This window comes from Rousettus aegyptiacus, unplaced genomic scaffold, assembly GCF_014176215.1.
Source record: "Rousettus aegyptiacus isolate mRouAeg1 unplaced genomic scaffold, mRouAeg1.p scaffold_m13_p_18, whole genome shotgun sequence".
NCBI classification, from domain to species: domain Eukaryota; kingdom Metazoa; phylum Chordata; class Mammalia; order Chiroptera; family Pteropodidae; genus Rousettus; species Rousettus aegyptiacus.
Genome location: NW_023416293.1, coordinates 5,449,036 through 5,465,647, shown reverse-complemented (window position 1 = coordinate 5,465,647; position 16,612 = coordinate 5,449,036). Strand labels below are relative to the sequence as shown.

At 59.2% G+C, this 16,612-nt stretch overlaps 1 protein-coding gene across 5 annotated transcripts in view; it reads right to left on the bottom strand.

Annotated features, from left to right (window-relative positions):
- The window catches only part of SUSD4 (sushi domain containing 4), an 85,148-nt gene that overhangs the window by 1,397 nt on the left and 67,139 nt on the right, over positions 1-16,612 (bottom strand). For 2 of the 5 annotated variants that reach the window (XM_036235432.1, XM_036235430.1), the window contains 3 exons: positions 4,323-4,520; positions 3,404-3,551; positions 546-928 (listed from right to left, as the gene is read on the bottom strand). In XM_036235432.1, coding sequence (XP_036091325.1) covers positions 546-928; positions 3,404-3,551; positions 4,323-4,520 — 729 coding nt within the window. The remainder of the gene's footprint in view (positions 1-545; positions 929-3,403; positions 3,552-4,322; positions 4,521-16,612) is intronic. The other 3 variants (XM_036235431.1, XM_016122699.2, XM_016122701.2) reach the window with 3 other exon arrangements.

Below are 16,612 nucleotides of genomic sequence, written 5' to 3'. Positions count from 1 at the left end.
GGAAACAGAACTCTTTTAGCCAGATGCATTTTTCCTACGTGACCATGAGCCACAGTCTGCCTTTCCTATGACAGGCGCACGCACATCTTTTACTCTGCACCTGGTAAAAGTAACCTGCGTGTACGCGGAACTTCCCCCGGGGCCGGGCCCTAGTGCAAGCATCTGGGTCTTTCCTTCTGGCACACGTGTGTGTTGCCTGATCCTAGGTGCCACTTTCAGAAGCCCCGTCTAGCTACTGGATGAAGAAGAAAAGCATCCCGGATCATAAAGATGCTACGGAAACCAAGGGCCGGCCACGGGGGCTCTTCCGCCCTGGATGGCTCGGTGCCCTTTTGTGCCCCCTGAAATTTCAGTTAATGGGCTCATCACTTGTGAGATGATGATCACTCCTCCCGCTAATTGGTCTTGCCCGTGGCTTCTACGTGCAGAGAGAGCAAGAAGCAACGTAAGCTGAGCGAGACGGTGCGGCTCTGTGCTGGCTGGGAAATGGCGAGTGCTGGGTGTGGAGGTGTCTGCCGGGGCTCGGGCCTCGGCCGCACACTTACCGTCTGCGATATCGATGCCCGGGCTGGTGGACGCCACCTCCCCCGCCGTGCTGGCCGCTGTGTCGGGGCTGTCGGACGCGGGGCGGGTGTCCCCTTGGCACGTGGGAGATGAGTATAGGCTCTGAAGCAGCTCGGAAGACCCCGAGACACCGTCACAGGTCTCTGAGCCCCCCGGGCCCGTGTCCGAGTCCCCTGAGCCGGGGTATGCTGGGGGGCTCTGGTCATCCACGGGTAAAGGGCAGCCCTGGCCCACAGAAGCCAGGTACCCGGGGCCTAAGGCACTCAGGCCGCCACTCACAGCCTCGTCGTAGGACGGCAGCATGACGGGCACGCCGTCCACCACCACGAAGTCGGGGTCGCTGCCAGAGCTCCTGGGAGGCCCCCTGCACAAAGGAGAACGGTGCCGACGCGTCGGAAGGACCTGCTACCCCGGGACCGAAGCCGCCAGCGACCCCCGCTGCAGCCGAGGTGCTCCGAGACCTCGGCAGGGTAAGGGGCCGGGCAAAGCCGCCTCTCCCCGAAGGATGCCGCCGTCACCATGGCCCCTCGGGGTGGGGGGCGCGGACGCCCTCTCCTCACCGACCCGCGCCTCCCTCCTCGGCCGCTGGACTTAGCCTCACGGCCATAGCCTCGCGGGCAGGGGCCATGTGGCCCATTCCAGCCAAGCATCACTGAGCCTCGGCGGTGTCCCCAGGGCAGGCGGCTGGAAACAGAATCATGTCATTCAGAGCATGGAAAGCTGGGGACGACCCCACGCGCCCACAGAGAAAGGCCAGCCCTCGCGTTTCTCATGCTTTCTTGCTTCCTGCGACAGTATGAAAATCACTCATTTTTCATCAAGATAGAAAAACAACAACAGGAAAATAGGAAGGAAGGAGGGAAGGAAGGAAGGCTGTAAGCACCATCTCACTACCTGGTTCAAGCTATGCCAGGCTCACCTCCACCTGCACACCTGGCAGCCGGTTGAGCCTCGGCTACACCCACACTGCCCGGAGCAAGGGCTGCTGGGAGCAGGCCAGTGTTTTGGCCCCTTGGCATCTGGTCATCCTGCACATTGGAGCCCAGCTCTGTCTGACCTCCGGCCTCTGCCCCTGTCCTCTCAAAGTAACCGGAGTGGCTGGTAAGTGGCCAGCCTCTCCTCCCCTGTACCCCGACCGTGACACTCGGCTCCCACATACTCAGTCACCAAGCAACGCTTCAGTGTCTACACCCGTGGGACCTGGAGCAAAGATAAATAAATAAATAAACCAATCTGAGCTTGCCCTAGAGACTCTCACTGTCCCTGTGGAAAGATGAGCCCAACTTTCCCAAACCAACCAGAACGTAAAATCGGAAATCTTGAGGGATTAAAAAAAAAAAAAAAAAAAAAAATCTGAAGGGTTTGGGTAAGCACTTAAAAAACATGTTACTATTTAGTCAATATAACGTTTCTTCTAAGTATATGTAGAAAAATAGCTCTGTGGGGTACTTTAACGGACTCCAATGTGTTATAAATCACAATATGTAGTTTCGCTTTCTCTTTGTAATCCTTAGGCCTGCGTTAGACAGTGCAACTGCTCAATGACAGAACGTGGTCCCTCAATTCGTAAATGATGATGCTGGGGACTGAGAGCGCGGAAGGCAGGTCCGGGAGGCGGCAGCCTGGCTCTAGCCCCAGGACGGCCGAGACTCTGGGCCTGGCGAGGGGCGTGGGCCGCCCCCAAACCCAGCACACGTCCGTGGCCGGGAGAGAGGGGTGCCCGTCGGGCTGCGGGGCCCTGCGCCAGGTGGGGGAGCACTGCTAAGTGAGCAGAGGCCACCCCAGGGGCGTGCAGTCAAGGCCGAGGGGCGCGGCGCTGTCTCCAGAGCCCTCATGCCCTGCCTGGCCGGGAGGCGTGGCGGGCACAGCCGGACTTTTCCCGGAGGAGAGACAGGGTCGTGGGTATTTCCAGGAGCCTCCTCCTCTTCTCCGGGGGGTGGCAGGCATGACCCCGGGGGCTGGATTGTCCCTGGTCCTTTCCTGGCGCATAACGTCCCAAAAGGAGACAAATGACATGGGCCCAGAGTTCAAGGGAATCATGGTAGTTCCCTGGTGACAGGTGGCTGTGTCTGAGCTTTGGCTGGTGTCCTGCAGTGATTAGTGCCCTGACCCCCTTCTCCAAATGTCCACAAACCCACGCCTTGCTTTCTAAACGAACTCTCCTTCCAGAACAACCATCTCCCGGCAGCAGGGCCAGGTGGCGTGTCTTTGTTCTGGAGGGCGATGGGGTGGGGGTTGGGGGGCCCACAGGCTGCTCTGGACACTCAGAGGGCCAGACCTGCCTGTGCGAGAGGGTCAGACCCGCCTCCTCTTTGAGGAGGACGACCAGGACGAGGACGACTCCAACCCAAGCTCATTCGTGTGGCCAAGGACGAGGGAGGGCCGCCCTGCCTGGCCCCACTCTGAGGCAGGTTCTCACCAGCCCTGTCCTGACCCCCCTCAGAGTCCCCCCTCTCCTTCCTGAGACTTCCCACCGCTGTCGGGCCACACACCCGTGACCTCGTCTCCTAATTACTTCCGTATATTCTTTATCCTCCCTGTGGACCGGAAGCTCCAAGGGACATAACTGCAGGGCCACGGACATGGCACTCCTGGGGGACAGTTCACGGTGTGGGGCCCACACACGGCACAATGCCCCCCGAGAACAGCCTGCTACAGAGGGAGGCACGGGTCACAGGGGTGGGGCCTCCCGCTTGGTGCTTTGAACCCCCAGACACCCCAGAACACCCCAGGAAAGCGTCGTTAGCTTTCCCCTGAGCTGCCCGCATCGAGGGGCTCCTCCCTGCCGCTCACGGCGGCCACGCAGAGCCCGAGCCGGGCGGCTGCGGGCCATACACACCTGGGGGGGAAGTGGGCCTTGAACTTGGTCTGGAACATCCTGGCCAGGATGACGAGCAGCAGCGCGAGCAGGACGCTGGTGGCCGTGAACGCCACGATCTTCCACGTGGTCAGGAGGGTCTCGTGGCTGCCGGGCCACGTCTGCTCTGCTGAGAGGGAACGGGGCAGCGCGTGAGGGCCCCGGCCGGGACGGGCACAGAGCTTCCCGCGCGCCCTCCGCCCGATTTTTCCGGCACCCGAGCCGCTCGGCGCGTGCGTCCTCCGGGCGCTCCCCACGCCGGCTCGGGGTGCCACAGCGCCCAGCGCGGCCTCCGCCGGGCTAAGGGCAGAGCTGCACGTCACATCCCAGACGGGGCGAGAGCCTGGCACAGAGACAGAGGACGCCCCCGCTTCTCGGGCAGAGGATGAAGCGAGTGCGCGGGGAGCCGGCCTGACGCCCTCGGCGAGGCTTCCGGAAGAGACCGTGGGTTGGGTGAGGAAAGGGACAGGGACGGGGACGGGAAGGGCCATGACCCTCCGCGGCCCCCACTCGTCACCGCCTCTGGCCGTCACGCCTGCCAGGTAAGGGAGGCGAGGGCCGACCCTTCCAGAGAGTTCTGTCCCCTGGGCGCGAGCTACCCTGTCCCTTACGCTTCGGCCTCCGTCGCCGGCACCTCCGCCTGCGGGTCTGCAGATGCCCGGCACTAACGACCCCCTGCAGGCTGTGTCCAGGGGGGCAGTGCGTGGCTGTCCAGGGCAAGCTGGCAGGACCAGCATGGGCAGGACGCGGCGGGCAGGTGGGCGCCGGTGCCCAGGGGTCTGCCGTGCGGTCACTACACCGCCGCCGCGAGGGAGGAGGGACGGAGCTCAGGGCACGGCCCCGGGCCACGGCGTGCGGCCGCCCCTGGCCGCGGGCCGGGCCAGGCCCTCCACCTGCTCACCTGACTTGATGCAGTAGACCTGGTAGGAAGGAAACCACTCCCCGTACTGGCAGGTGATGTACTTGTAGTCGCTGGTGAGGCTGTAGCCGGGGTCGCAGTAGAACTCCACGACGGTGCCGTGGTTGTAGAGCTCGCAGGGCCGCGGGTGGCACACGAAGTCGCCGTGGCTCACCACCGGCGGGAGCGGGCACACTTGGGCAGTGGGGGAGAATGAGAGTTTCAGTACCGCGTGCTCGCCCAGGGCGGGGCCCGGGCCAGGAGCAGGCCCGGAGCCCGTCCCTTCTCCGACCGTCCCCGTGATCTCCCAGCCACTGCTGCCGTCACGTGGTCTCGGAAAGCACATGGTGAAAGAGCAGTTCCTCTAGACGGGATTAAGCTACTCTGTTAATAACGCATGCCATCATTTGCCAGACAACCTGGTCAATAAGACGAAGGGATTCATGGACAAAATCTTACCGCAAGGAACGGCCTATGCCCAGCCTCTTTCTGCGGCTGTAGTAGTAACTCGAGACCGTCCGAATCCCCGGCCAGCGTCCCTAACCCGATTCCCAAATGCCCTGCTGGGCTTCGGCCACTGACAAGTGTACCCCATTCTGCGGGCCCTGTGTGCAGGCCCAGCTGCGGCCTCACAGGCGCCCCGAGCCGGGGGGCGTGAGCAGCAGGCGCTGGGGGGAGCCCTGGGGACTTGGCTCCGCCACCCGCACTCGGTGACATCACGCAGGTCACGGGACCAGTTTAGGCCCTGATTTTCCTCCTCTGTCAAACAGAAGCTTGTTCTGCCCTCGATGGTGTTTAACGGTTTTTCTGACCCTAATGTTTTACGACTTTAGGGGAAGGAAGCGGGGGCTTTCCGTTTCCCTTCCTGAGCCTGCCCCCCTGGGTTGCAAGGCAAGAACAGTTCCATCTCTGCGTCCAGAATGACGGCTTTAGAGGGGTCGGTGCTCGTCCGTCTCGTGCCACAAAGGAGACTCTGTCCTAGGGAAGGACTCAGAACTGCCATGGCCATTTAGACAGTCTGAGAATCAAAGCACAAGCTCTACCCGGGTCGGCTTTAAACCCACACCTGCGGAAACCATTAGGAAGGGGAGGGGAGGAGAGAGACAGAGAGACAGACAGAGAGGACATTTGAGCCCCTGCCCAGGGCTGGATACCCAAACACCAGGCTGCAAACACCCCCCCAGCTCGCCCACACGTAGGCCACGTCCACGGGGGGAGCTGCCGCCCCGCACTGGCCACTGGAAGGCCACAGAAAAGCAAGGCAGCCAAAACTCCTGGCAGCGGCGTGTGCCCCCCGAGGCCGGGTAACGAGATGGGTGCCCTGCCCGATGGAGGCTTGTCGCAGACACCTTCTCTAACACAGACCCTGTGGGCTCTTTTCAGAGGTGCCACGGCTGGGGGAGGAGGCCCAGGGCGCACGGAGCGAGGGCTCTCCTCCCGCAGGCCCTCCCGACAAGTGGCCTGCAGGATCAGAAAATGACCAGCACGTGTCCAAGGCCCAGGACGCATCACGAGGCCGGAAGGGGCCGCGACCGGGATTAGCAGCGTCTTTCCTCCCTTGGTCTGGGGGACAAAGGACTGCTCCAAGCACGGCAGGAACCCTGAGGCCCACGGTCCCACCACGTGCTGAAGGGCGGCCGGGCTGCACGGGTCAGCCACGTGACAAGGGACAGGGAACGGCACAGCCCGTGCACCCGGACGCGCGCCCTGCGGGTCCCCAGACTTATGTACTAGTCGCGGCTGCAGGGTGCGGGGCAGCTTGTCTACCTGCCTGGGGTTAGGGCTCCCGCCTCCGTGTGTGAGGGGGACACTTCTTAACTCCTGGGGCTGTTGTGAGCGTTTGAAGGTGGATGGTAAGTGTGTCAAACACACACGTCCGGGACTCGGGGGGCGACGTAACAGGTGGGCGTGATTAATCCCGCCAGCGCCTATGCTTGCTGGAGTCCCCGCCTCACCCTTGGGTGCCGCGGCCGTGGCAGGCCCCACAAGCAATCGGGACCCCCGGACGGCACCAGGCCGGCCCAGACGCGCCTGGAGAGACCCGTGAGGCGTCATCTGCACATTTCCTCAGAGGCTGGTCATCGTCGGCTGCTGATGGGCACACATTTTCCCTGAGTGGGGACATTTATCTTGACACCTTGCAGTATCCAATGACCGCACTTGGCCGGCCATTCGTGTGGCCGCAAGGGAAACCCGTGTGCCCTGGCCGGGGCAGAGGGTGGGGGCATTCTTCCACCTTGGAAGTGACAACGGAAGTGTCATTGATTGTAAACGTGAGAAGCTTACTTCAAACTAACAACACAGAAATCCCTCAAGCTCCGGGGTCTTCCGTCTCTCCCCACGGCCCCCCGCAACAGGGTTAAACGAAGTTCTGCTGCCCCCGACCCCTCCAAACCTTCCCTGAGAGGCTCGCAGACAGCGTGACAGTCCCGTGTGACAGTCCCGCGCGCGGAGGCCTCAGGCACGTGGCACACAGCCTTGCGGGCCCCGGGCTGGCCCTGGAAACGGGTCCCGGAACTCCCCGCTGGCCCCGGCGGGAGCCCCGTGACTCAGAACCCAGCGGCTGCTCGCTCTGAGCAGAGTCATCCCTGGAAAGCCTGTGGGTGGAGCAAACGCTGATTCTCCCGCCGCCCTCTTTCTTCTTAAGTTTCTCGCCCACTTAGAAATTATCAGCAACCGTTACCGGTTTTGTGAGGCCTGGGGCTGTCACACACTGGTGGTCACGGAGTCCAAGCGAGGCTCCCCGGGACTCTGCCAGAAATGGGCCGTAATCACCGTGCCCCTCTGGCCCCCGCTTTACAGCGGAAGACGGGGATGCGCAGCACTAATGGAGGAAAAGGGAAGTGTCGAGCAGGGAGAGGGTCGAACAGGATATGAAAAGAACACACCGGGTCCGAGGTGGGGGCGACAGGGCTGGCCGCTCGGCGCCGGGGCACGGCCCGCACGGCCCGGCACGACGGCGGGGGTGCCTGGCGGAGCCCAGGAGCTGGTGCTCAGTCCTCCAGAGGGAGGACAGCCCCAGCCCCTCCCCTCCCTTCTGCGGGAGCAGCCTGGGGGGCAGGGAGAGAGCAGACTCCTTCCCTGGCAGTCGTGTGGGCCAGAGACAGCGAGGGGTGCGCCCGCACGGCCTCCCGCCAGGCTGCAGGCGCCCGGGGGCCGGGCAGGGCTTCCTCCCCTGGGGCTGGCTCGGAACACTACGCTGCAGGGGTCGACCTCCCCGGCCCGCCTGGGAAACGCCAGCAGCAGCTCCGCGTCACCCCCGGAACCGCTCTGCCCCTGGCCTTGGGCTCCAGCCCCCGGCCCAGCCCGCTGGCTGACCGACCTCAGGCACGAGCCGCCCTTCTCGCCCAGTCCCCTCACCTGTCACACGGATACAACGGTGCCCACCCGCTGGAGCTGGTGTGACCACGCCTGAGCCAAGGGCACCGGGCAAGCGGGTTGCGAGGGGGCTCGTGTCAGGTACTGCCGTGGCCTGGTGTGTTTTCCAGGGCGGGGGACCCACGCCCTGCCCGCCATCTCGCTGGGGGTGTGGAGGGGACAGTGTCGCCCAGTGCCCGAGATTCCTCCAGCTCCTCACGGGCCACCTCTGGCCTGGGCGAGGCGTCTGTCCACCCTGCTGACTCCTGCCTCGTGAGCAATGTGCCCCGAGGTGGATTTTCTCCCTGTCCTCGAGCAAGAACGTGGCCCAATTAAGTGTGTGAGCTGGGAGAGTGTCCCCCTGGCCAGACCCCCTCGGTGGGGCAGCCCAGCTGACGGCTCCTCACGGGAGCACAGCGGCCCTGCGGCCGGTCCTCCGTGGGGACCTCCTCCAGCGGTGGGTGCTGCCTCGCCCTCGGGAAGCCCGCGATGCTCACACACCTGACCAGCTAAAGGTGGCAGCCCGGGGCCTACGCCTGGCCCTCCGCAGTCCTGCCTGGCTCCCTGTGGGAGGTGGACCGCACCAGCCCCCCATAGAAGGGGCCTCCCCGAGACACAGGGAACCCGCCTCTCTCTGCCCTGATGGGGGACGCAGAGCCACCCTCTCCCGCCAGAGTCACTGCTCCCCCTCAGCCCCTGATCATGTCTGCAGGTGACGCCCAGCCTCCAGCGAGTGCCGGTCACGACACAGGGAGTGGACGGCTGGGGGGCACCAGAGTCAGGCAGCAAACGCCACCTCGTGCCTGGGGTGTGGAAGCAGGAGCCCACCCTGTCCCCATCACCAGCATGTGGGCGGAGCACCTTGCAGGTACACGAGCGTCAACGGCTCCCCTCACGCCCCCGTCCACCCAGGCCCCCGCGCTCGCTGCCGGGGCTGGGAGAAGGCCGCCTGACCCTGCTGCCCGCAGCGAAACGGAACGAAGCCGGAGAGAAAGCGCGAGGAAAATGACTCCTGGCGTCTCCTCCTGCTTTGCTTGGCAGCACTCTGGGAGGGGAGGGAGCTGAGCAGACCGGACAGGCTGCATTCCAGCCCCCCACCCCCGCCCCCCCAACAAGGAGGCCATTCACGCTCTGGTCCAGGTGTGCCCATGGCACGCCTTCCCTCGCGGAGGAAGGGCACGTCGGCTCTCTGCTTGAGCTGGGACGTGGATCTGCTTCGGATGGACTTCGGCCCCCCTGGCTCTCAGGCCTTCGGACTGGGGCTGAATTACATCTCTGGCTTCCCGGGTCAACAGCGGACAGACAGGACATCGTGGGACCCCTGGCCTCCATCGCACGAGCCAGTTCCTCTCACAGTATCTATCATCTATCTCTATCTATCATCTGTCTATTATCTGTCATCTATCAATCTATCTATTATCTATCTACACATCCATCCATCTTTCCATCTACCTATCTACCTACCTCTCTAAATCTCCTCCTGGTTTGCTTCTCTGGAGAACCCTGACGGACACAGTTCCCCCCACCTGAGTCTCCAGCTCCACCCTGACTCTTACGGGTTGGATCCTATGACTGGAGGTTAGAAACGGCTTCAGCCTCGATGGAGGTTCGGGTGTGGTTTCCTGACAGAGGGGTGTCCTGACCACAGGCACGGGCGGGCACCAGACGCCCCTTCAGCAGGGCACCTGGGGAGGCGGAGAGCCGGGAAGAACCAGCCGTCAGGCCAGAGACCGATTCCAAGATCGGGATCTGCCCACGTTACATCCGATCGCAAGCTCTCGGTGCCACGATGGAGCCCAGAGGGCGGCAGAGCAGACGCGCCAACGGTGTCGGGTGGGCGCGGGGGGGGATCGATGTCAGGGGAGCTGCTGAGGAGAAGGTGCTAAAGCTGGACTCTGGGGTCCGCAGGCCAGTGCTGGTAACCCCGGCAGTCTGCTCCTAGTCGCGACAAATTACATCGAGACGTCGGGAGCAACCTATTTAGAAAAAGTTCTTCGCAGGGTTGACCTTGTCACGACATCCAAGAGTGGGGCTGGGCACGGGACAGACGGCCGGGCAGGGACGAAGCGAAGCGGCCGCGGCCGCAGCCAGGGGGGGGAGGGCGGTGGCTTGGACCAGGACGGTGGCGGCCGGCACGATGAGAAGTGAGGAGAGTGACCAGACGTCACTCGGAACGTGCCGTTCCCACGGCAGGGCTCGCTGAGAGAGGGACTTCGGGCCCAAGGGAAGACCAAGGACGCCTCCCAGATCCCGGACATTGGCACCCGGGTTGGCGAGGGCGCCCTTCGCCGTGTCAGGTGTTCTGGTTTGTGTGTGTGTGGCCAGGGCGTGGCTAGGAGTCTGGTTTTGCATCGGTCGTGTCTGAGCTGCGGGGAAGAGAGTCAGCCAGGCGGCTGGACAGAGCGCCCCGGGCGAGCGCAGAGCTCGGCTGTCACGAGCATAGACACCACGAGGCTGGACGAGCCCACCTCGGGAAGAAGGGCGGAGAGAGAAAAACAGAGCGATTCGAGTCCAAACGCCGAGAAGTCAGTCAGGGTGCAAGAGGCTGGCCAAGTGGACCCAGGCGCACCCCCCAAGTCGAGAGAAAACACTGTCTTGAGGGGCAGGGAGTGGCTCTGAAAGCTGAGAAAGATGGGAACGGAAGGGTGACCCCTGGATGTGGCCACATGGAAGACGCTGGTGACCTGCGGAAGGCCACGTCGGTAGAGGAGGGGAGCCCTGCTCAAGTGAGCCGAGGAGGGAACGGGGGGGCGGGGGGACCTGTGTCCAACGCCTTAGAGAACTCTGCTGAAGGCAGCGGAAAACGGAGCCCCTGGGGGCCACGGGAGAGTCTGCCCGCTCACCACCCACCAGGAACCAGGAGCTCCCCGGGACGGCCGACCTCGTTTGTAAGTTGTATACGGGGGTGACCAGCATGGAGGGCAAGACCGGCGGTGCAGGGCGGGAGGGGGACGGAGGAGGAAGGCCCTGGGAAGTCGCGAGGAGAGCGCACGCACCAGAGCGGGAGGCCGGCCTCCAACACTCCCGACAGCAGGCGGGAGGCGGAGGGCAGGTGGCCAGCGGCCTCCTGAAGGAAGTGTGAGGTGAGGCCATCGCTCAGGGTGGGGGTGGGAAGCTGAGTCACGTGTCACTTATCACGGCCCCATGACCTGTGTATCTATTTCACTCTGTGCAACAGAGGAAAATGAGATTTAAAAATAGCCTTGTGAATATTCACGCGAATTATCTCGGGGAGACAGAAGAGTGTAGAACATTATAACCTATAGCCTCTAATTTTTTTAAAAAAAATTCCTCTGAGCCAGATGCTTTCGACAGATGCTTTCACCTTTGGCCCATGAATGACCTTCATGGAGCAGACAGCTGCCCATTAGTCTCTGCACCCCGATCTCCCCCACGGGGCTGGTGCCAGAGGCTGCTGGCTGCGCCCCACAATCCTGTACCCCTCCTCTTCCTGGGCATGGAGCTGTCTGCATGGCCAGGATCTCTGGTTCCTCTAAATTCTGGTCAACGGAACGTGAGCAGGAGTGATCAACACAAACAACTTCCAGGCCTGGCCCACGAAACCCTTCCGGACTCTGGCTCCCTGGGATGCTTCCCTGGCTGCCCATGAGCATCCCCTGGGGAGCCTGACCTAGCCGGTGTGGGGTGGGTCCCAGGCTTGGGAGGTCATCGAAGGCCAACGCTCCCCACCTGATTCTAACGGGAGCGAATGGACAGCACTCCATCCTCCACCGGCAGGGAGAGGTGGCTTCCATGGTCAGTGGAGCCAGCGAGAGTCAGATGGCCATGGCGTCTGCTCTGGGTCCTCAGCTTCCACCAGACCTTCGCTTTAAGGTCCGTGGACCGTGCGCTTTAGATCAGCCTGGAGCCCGTTTAAAATGCGTACGCTCGAGCCACACACAGACCTGCTGAACCAGAAACTTCCCTTGAGCTAGAGGGTCCCAGGCGACTCGTACACACAAGACGGTCTGAGAAGTGCTGCCCCAGACCTTGAGACGACTTCGGAGCTGATTTCAGGGGTGACGTGGAGAGCATGTGCTCTTCATGTCAGAATCTGGGCCCCAGCTGGCCTGAAAGGGCACGGGGAAGCGCATGGGGAAGCCAGCGGTCCCACATAAAGCGTCATCTCGAGACAACAGAGAGCGCAGAGGAACCAGGACGCCGGCACCACTCCGTACGTGCACAGAGCCGCCCAAGCCTCTGCCTCCCGGAGTTCTGTGAGCTTCTAACAGCCATAACCACTGCACCAGCTGGTCCCTGGAGTCTAAGTTTGGGTAGAAATTCCAGGAAGCTGGACGGAATCATAGCTGTTTCCAAGGCTACATCTGAAACTTAGCTTTCAGCTCAGGGAAAAATCAATGAACATTATACAGCACATTCCATTTCCCACCTCTGTTCTACTGTAGCCACGTGGAAGGCCAATAAATGTGTCCCCCAAGGAGGCAGAGGAGGATGAGGCCGGGGCTCTGCTCGCCCCAGCCCAGACAGAGCGTGGGGTTGACTTGCTCAGAGATGTGCTGACGGATCAAATCGAAGATCAGTATTACCCAGCAGCCCCGGGGAAGGGGTTCTGATCGGCTTGCCATCTCGGAGTCACCACGTTACAGCGGTCTCTGAAGACAGAACGCATCTGATGACAACCGTTAAAACTTCAGTGCAAAAAAAAAAAAAAAAAAATGCAGCTCCACGTAAGAAATCTGAAGCGCAGACTAGTCTTGGAGACCAGAGGCAGCCATGGCGGACGCAGACGTGAAGGAGTGGGTGTAAATCCGTGATATACTACGACTAAATTTTTCGCAGTGAGGCCAAAGCCAACGAGAGCTTCTGGGTCCTCGCGAGGCTGTTCTTTCTTTGCTGTGACTGGAGCGCCAACAGCCAAGTCCAGAACGGCCTTAATTGCCACAAGGTGAAAATAAATCACACGATACTTAGGGTGTCAAAGTGTCCTGGCGGCTGTAACTTTTACAAAATAGGATTCCCCTATGGCTGGAATGCCTGATGAGCACCTTAATTTTTTCAAGGGGAAATAAATCAGGGGCACGAGATTAAAAAGGAGTGTGTTCCACCATTTACACAGAAAGCCACAGGTATGGGGGCACATAGAGGTCTTTGTGACTCTCTGCAATCAGCCAAGCCTTCCACCACCAGATTATGCTTGAGGTAAATGGTGCCAGTGTAACCTGGCAAGTTTTAAATTCTCCTTCCATAAATTGGACCAAGGTGCCACATTCGTAAACTTAAATAAACGTATTGAATTTTCTTTATTTCAAATTTTTCTCCCATAATTTTTTTTCTTAAAGTTTTGGTGGCTTTTCATTCTTAACTATTAGCAAATCCTAGCAAATAAAGAAATAAATAATTGATAATAATGGGAGCGATTGGTCACGCTTGGTTCTTAGCTGTGTGTGATTACTCGTGTGCGTGTACACTTACGGGTATGGTGCTAGTTTATGAAGAGGAAATAGCCATCTTTTCCGCTAGAAAAAGTACTTCTGAGGTTTACACAGTATTTCACAGTGTCCTGCAATGCACACACAAACCAAAACAAAACAAAACCATGCTATTCTGTGAGGAGTTCCATGTTTTTCTGACATCTGAAGAAATCTGAGAGCCACTGGCATAGAGGTCAGGGACGGTGTAGAGAGAGGAAGAAAGGGGGGCATACGTTAGGAGGACAGAGGAGGAGAGAGGACGAGAAGGGGCTGTGGGGAAGACGGAGAAGGCACGAGAAACCAGTGGATCGGTGAACGAGCCCCCGGGCAGCTTCGGAGGGCGCGAAGGGCACTGTTTTGGGTTCGAATCTGACTCACACACTTAGTAGCTATGCGATCTTGGCCTTGGACTTAACCTCCGTCTGAGCTGGCTTCAGTTTCCATCATGTGTTAAATAAGAATAATACCTACACTACAGGGATTTTATAAAAATTAGAAATAATACAGTGCCTGGCACAACAGTAGATGTCCGATAATCAGAGATGGTCACTGTCATCGTTAGCTGTATTATGGCCAATGCCGTAAAATGCAAGCGAGAATTACAACCACAGCTTTCAACAAGCAGCGTTCACACACTATTGCACGCCACCTAACGGCCATTTCCCAAGCAGGCGTTGTTGCAGAGAAGGATATCAAGGCTCCAAAAAGTGAAGTTACTGGTCCCGGGTCACCCAGCCAGTAAAGAGCAGAGCTGAGATTCGGCCTTACGTGAGGCTTCTGCCAAGGCTGTGCTCGCCTCCTGAGGCTCGCTGTGAGATCTGGGGTACGCAGCAAGGGAAGGGGCCGCGGCCCATTCACAGGCGGGCGTGAGAGCGACAATGCCTCTGTCCGCGAAGGTGGGGACTGTGCACGGCGGGGAGACGCCTTAGGGCCTCGGGAGGCACGAGAAGGATGAGCTGGAGGAGCCCTGGAGACACAGAGGAGTGCCCCTGTTTGGCCCGGCGGGCATCGGCAGGGTGCACTGTATGCTGGACCAAAGGGGAGGCTAGCCCAGGAGAGGGCCCCGGGTGCTGGCCACAGTCCAAAGGGTGCTGGCCAACTGGGACTTGGGGAGCTTCAAAGACAACCATTTAAGCCTGGAAGCAAGAGGTCGAGACAAGACAGAGAGGCCGTGTGCTTCTCCTCAAGCCGAGGCAGGGAGAGCAGAAGGCGTGGGTTGAATTCTGTACCCCCCAAAACTACGTTGAAGTCCTAAGCACTGGCGCCTGTGAATGTGACTCTGTTTGGAAATCAGGTGTACTGCAGATGTAATCAGTTACGATGAGGTCACATGGGAGGAGATTGAGCCCTTAATACAACACGGCTGGTGTCCTTAGAGGAAAAGAGACACGTAGGGAGGATGTGATCTGAGGGCAGAGACAGGAACAGTGGAGCTACAAGCCAAGGCATGCCAAGGCCACCCTGGGAGCTGCGAGAGGCAAGAAGGATTCTAGCCAGAGTCTCAGAAGGAGCGTGACTCTGTCGACACTTTAATTTTGGATGTCTAGCCTCCAAAACTGAGGAAATACAAGCCATTCTTCCCTGCGGGCAGTCCCGGCAGAACCCAGGATGGAAAGCCTTATACCTTGGGGACGGCAGAGCCACCCACAGTTAGCTCCAAGGGCCACGGTATCTGTGAACACATCGAGCAGGCTGGTAGAGTCAGGTTCTTCTCACACGCTATTTTAGCCATAGCTGTCTACAGAATTCTTGGCTTCTTAGCTTCCTACAAATTTACTTTTCTTCCCAATTCAAAAAAAAAAAAAAAAAAATTCCCTCAGAATAAGATATTTATGGTATGAAAGTACAGACTGATGTAGGTACAGCTGTTCACTCGCGATCGCTTGAGCGAAGGACTATTTTAACAATCCGAATCCCAATGTAATCGGCTTCTTTTCCATAACTCCGGCTATGTCCCCACCTTCTTTGTGCCCGGACCTATTAAGTCCCTTCCCCCCGTGAGTGGAGGAGACGGTACTAGAAAATGCACGAGGTTCCCATCCATCGGAGAACGGGCCAGAGCGTGAGCCGAGCCCTCCTTCCACGTCCCTGCAGGAGCCGCGCTGACTAGGAGAAAGATGAGCTTCCGGAAGCACCGTCTCCACGAAGCACCCTAACGCCAGAGAGATCTGGGTGCCATTCAGAGTCGGGCACCATCTTTTTGCAAAAACAAAACCCTAAACAACAAAAAACCCTCCTCCTAAGCTACCGTGACCACAGGCGTTACAGTAACCACTTCTAGGAAAAAAAAAAAAAAAGAAGAATGACACAAGACACCAAGATGGACTTGGAAAGGTGAATATTTTACCTACTTATCACCCCAAAAGGTTTAATTACTTTGGGAGGAGGGGGGACAGGGAATTTGGACAACCATTTGTGAAGAAAAATGGGGATGGGCAGGAAGCTGGGGAGAAATGACCCCAAAACCACCATCCCGCAGACTTCCGAGCGACGCCCAGCCTGAATAGGGCTCAGGGAGTGACTAAAGGGATTTATAACCTTCTCTGTTGCACCTGATTGCAAGAAATTTTATTGCCAAGAAATACAAGTCTCCTACCTTCCCAGAGACGCAAGAAGGAAATGAATTCTGCCTGGAGCAGGGATGGAGAAGATATTTTAGAGTTTAGGGACAAAACCCGAGATTGTCCCATTTGTACTGGTCATCTATTTTCGGAGCATCATAAAGTCACCCTCTTGGCACAAGCTAGTGGTCCAAACCACTGGTGGCAGCTTTGCGATAATTCTCTCTCTACCTTTCAGTGACCTGACATGTTAAGTAGCAGAAAATAAAGACCTCGGCTTGTCTGTCTGTGAGTTTTCCAAACCTATAAGACGACGACAAGGCACAAGAGAAGGCTGTTGGGGGGAACCGCGAACCCACTGGAAGAAAGAAACTGGTCCCCCGCGCCCCAGGGTGGCCCCCGGCTTAATCCACTCGCCCAAGACAAGCAGGGGCGAGTTCTCTGCCGCCACAGAAGCTGTGGCCTCAGATCAATTCAGGACGGCTGCCTGTCAGGCCAGGAGTCAGAAAACTCAGGAGGAAGGAAGGCCTGGGGAGGAGCAGCAGGGAGCCAGAGAACTCGCTTCTACTTCAAAAATAGGACAAGATCTCTTGGCTTCTTTTCTTTTTTCTTTTTTCTTTTTTTTTTTTTTTAGCACAGAAAGATCACCGTTTCTAGGTTCAATATAGAAAAAAATATATATATAATGAAGGTTCTCGATGCCGCAGCACAGTCTGCTCGTGAGAATCAGAGCGATGCGCGACCGGGACGAGGAACAGCCGTGGCGGCGGTTCCTTCCTGGCGGGAGAGAGCGGATGTCCAGCCCGGTGGTTCCTGAGGAGCGCCGGCGGGACTCGCGAGCTGTTCCCCTGCGACCACTCTGCTGCGCTGCATGGACGGCGCGGGCAAATGGCGTTAGAATAACTCACTACTGCGTGTGAACAATACGGTAACAGCATTGCTT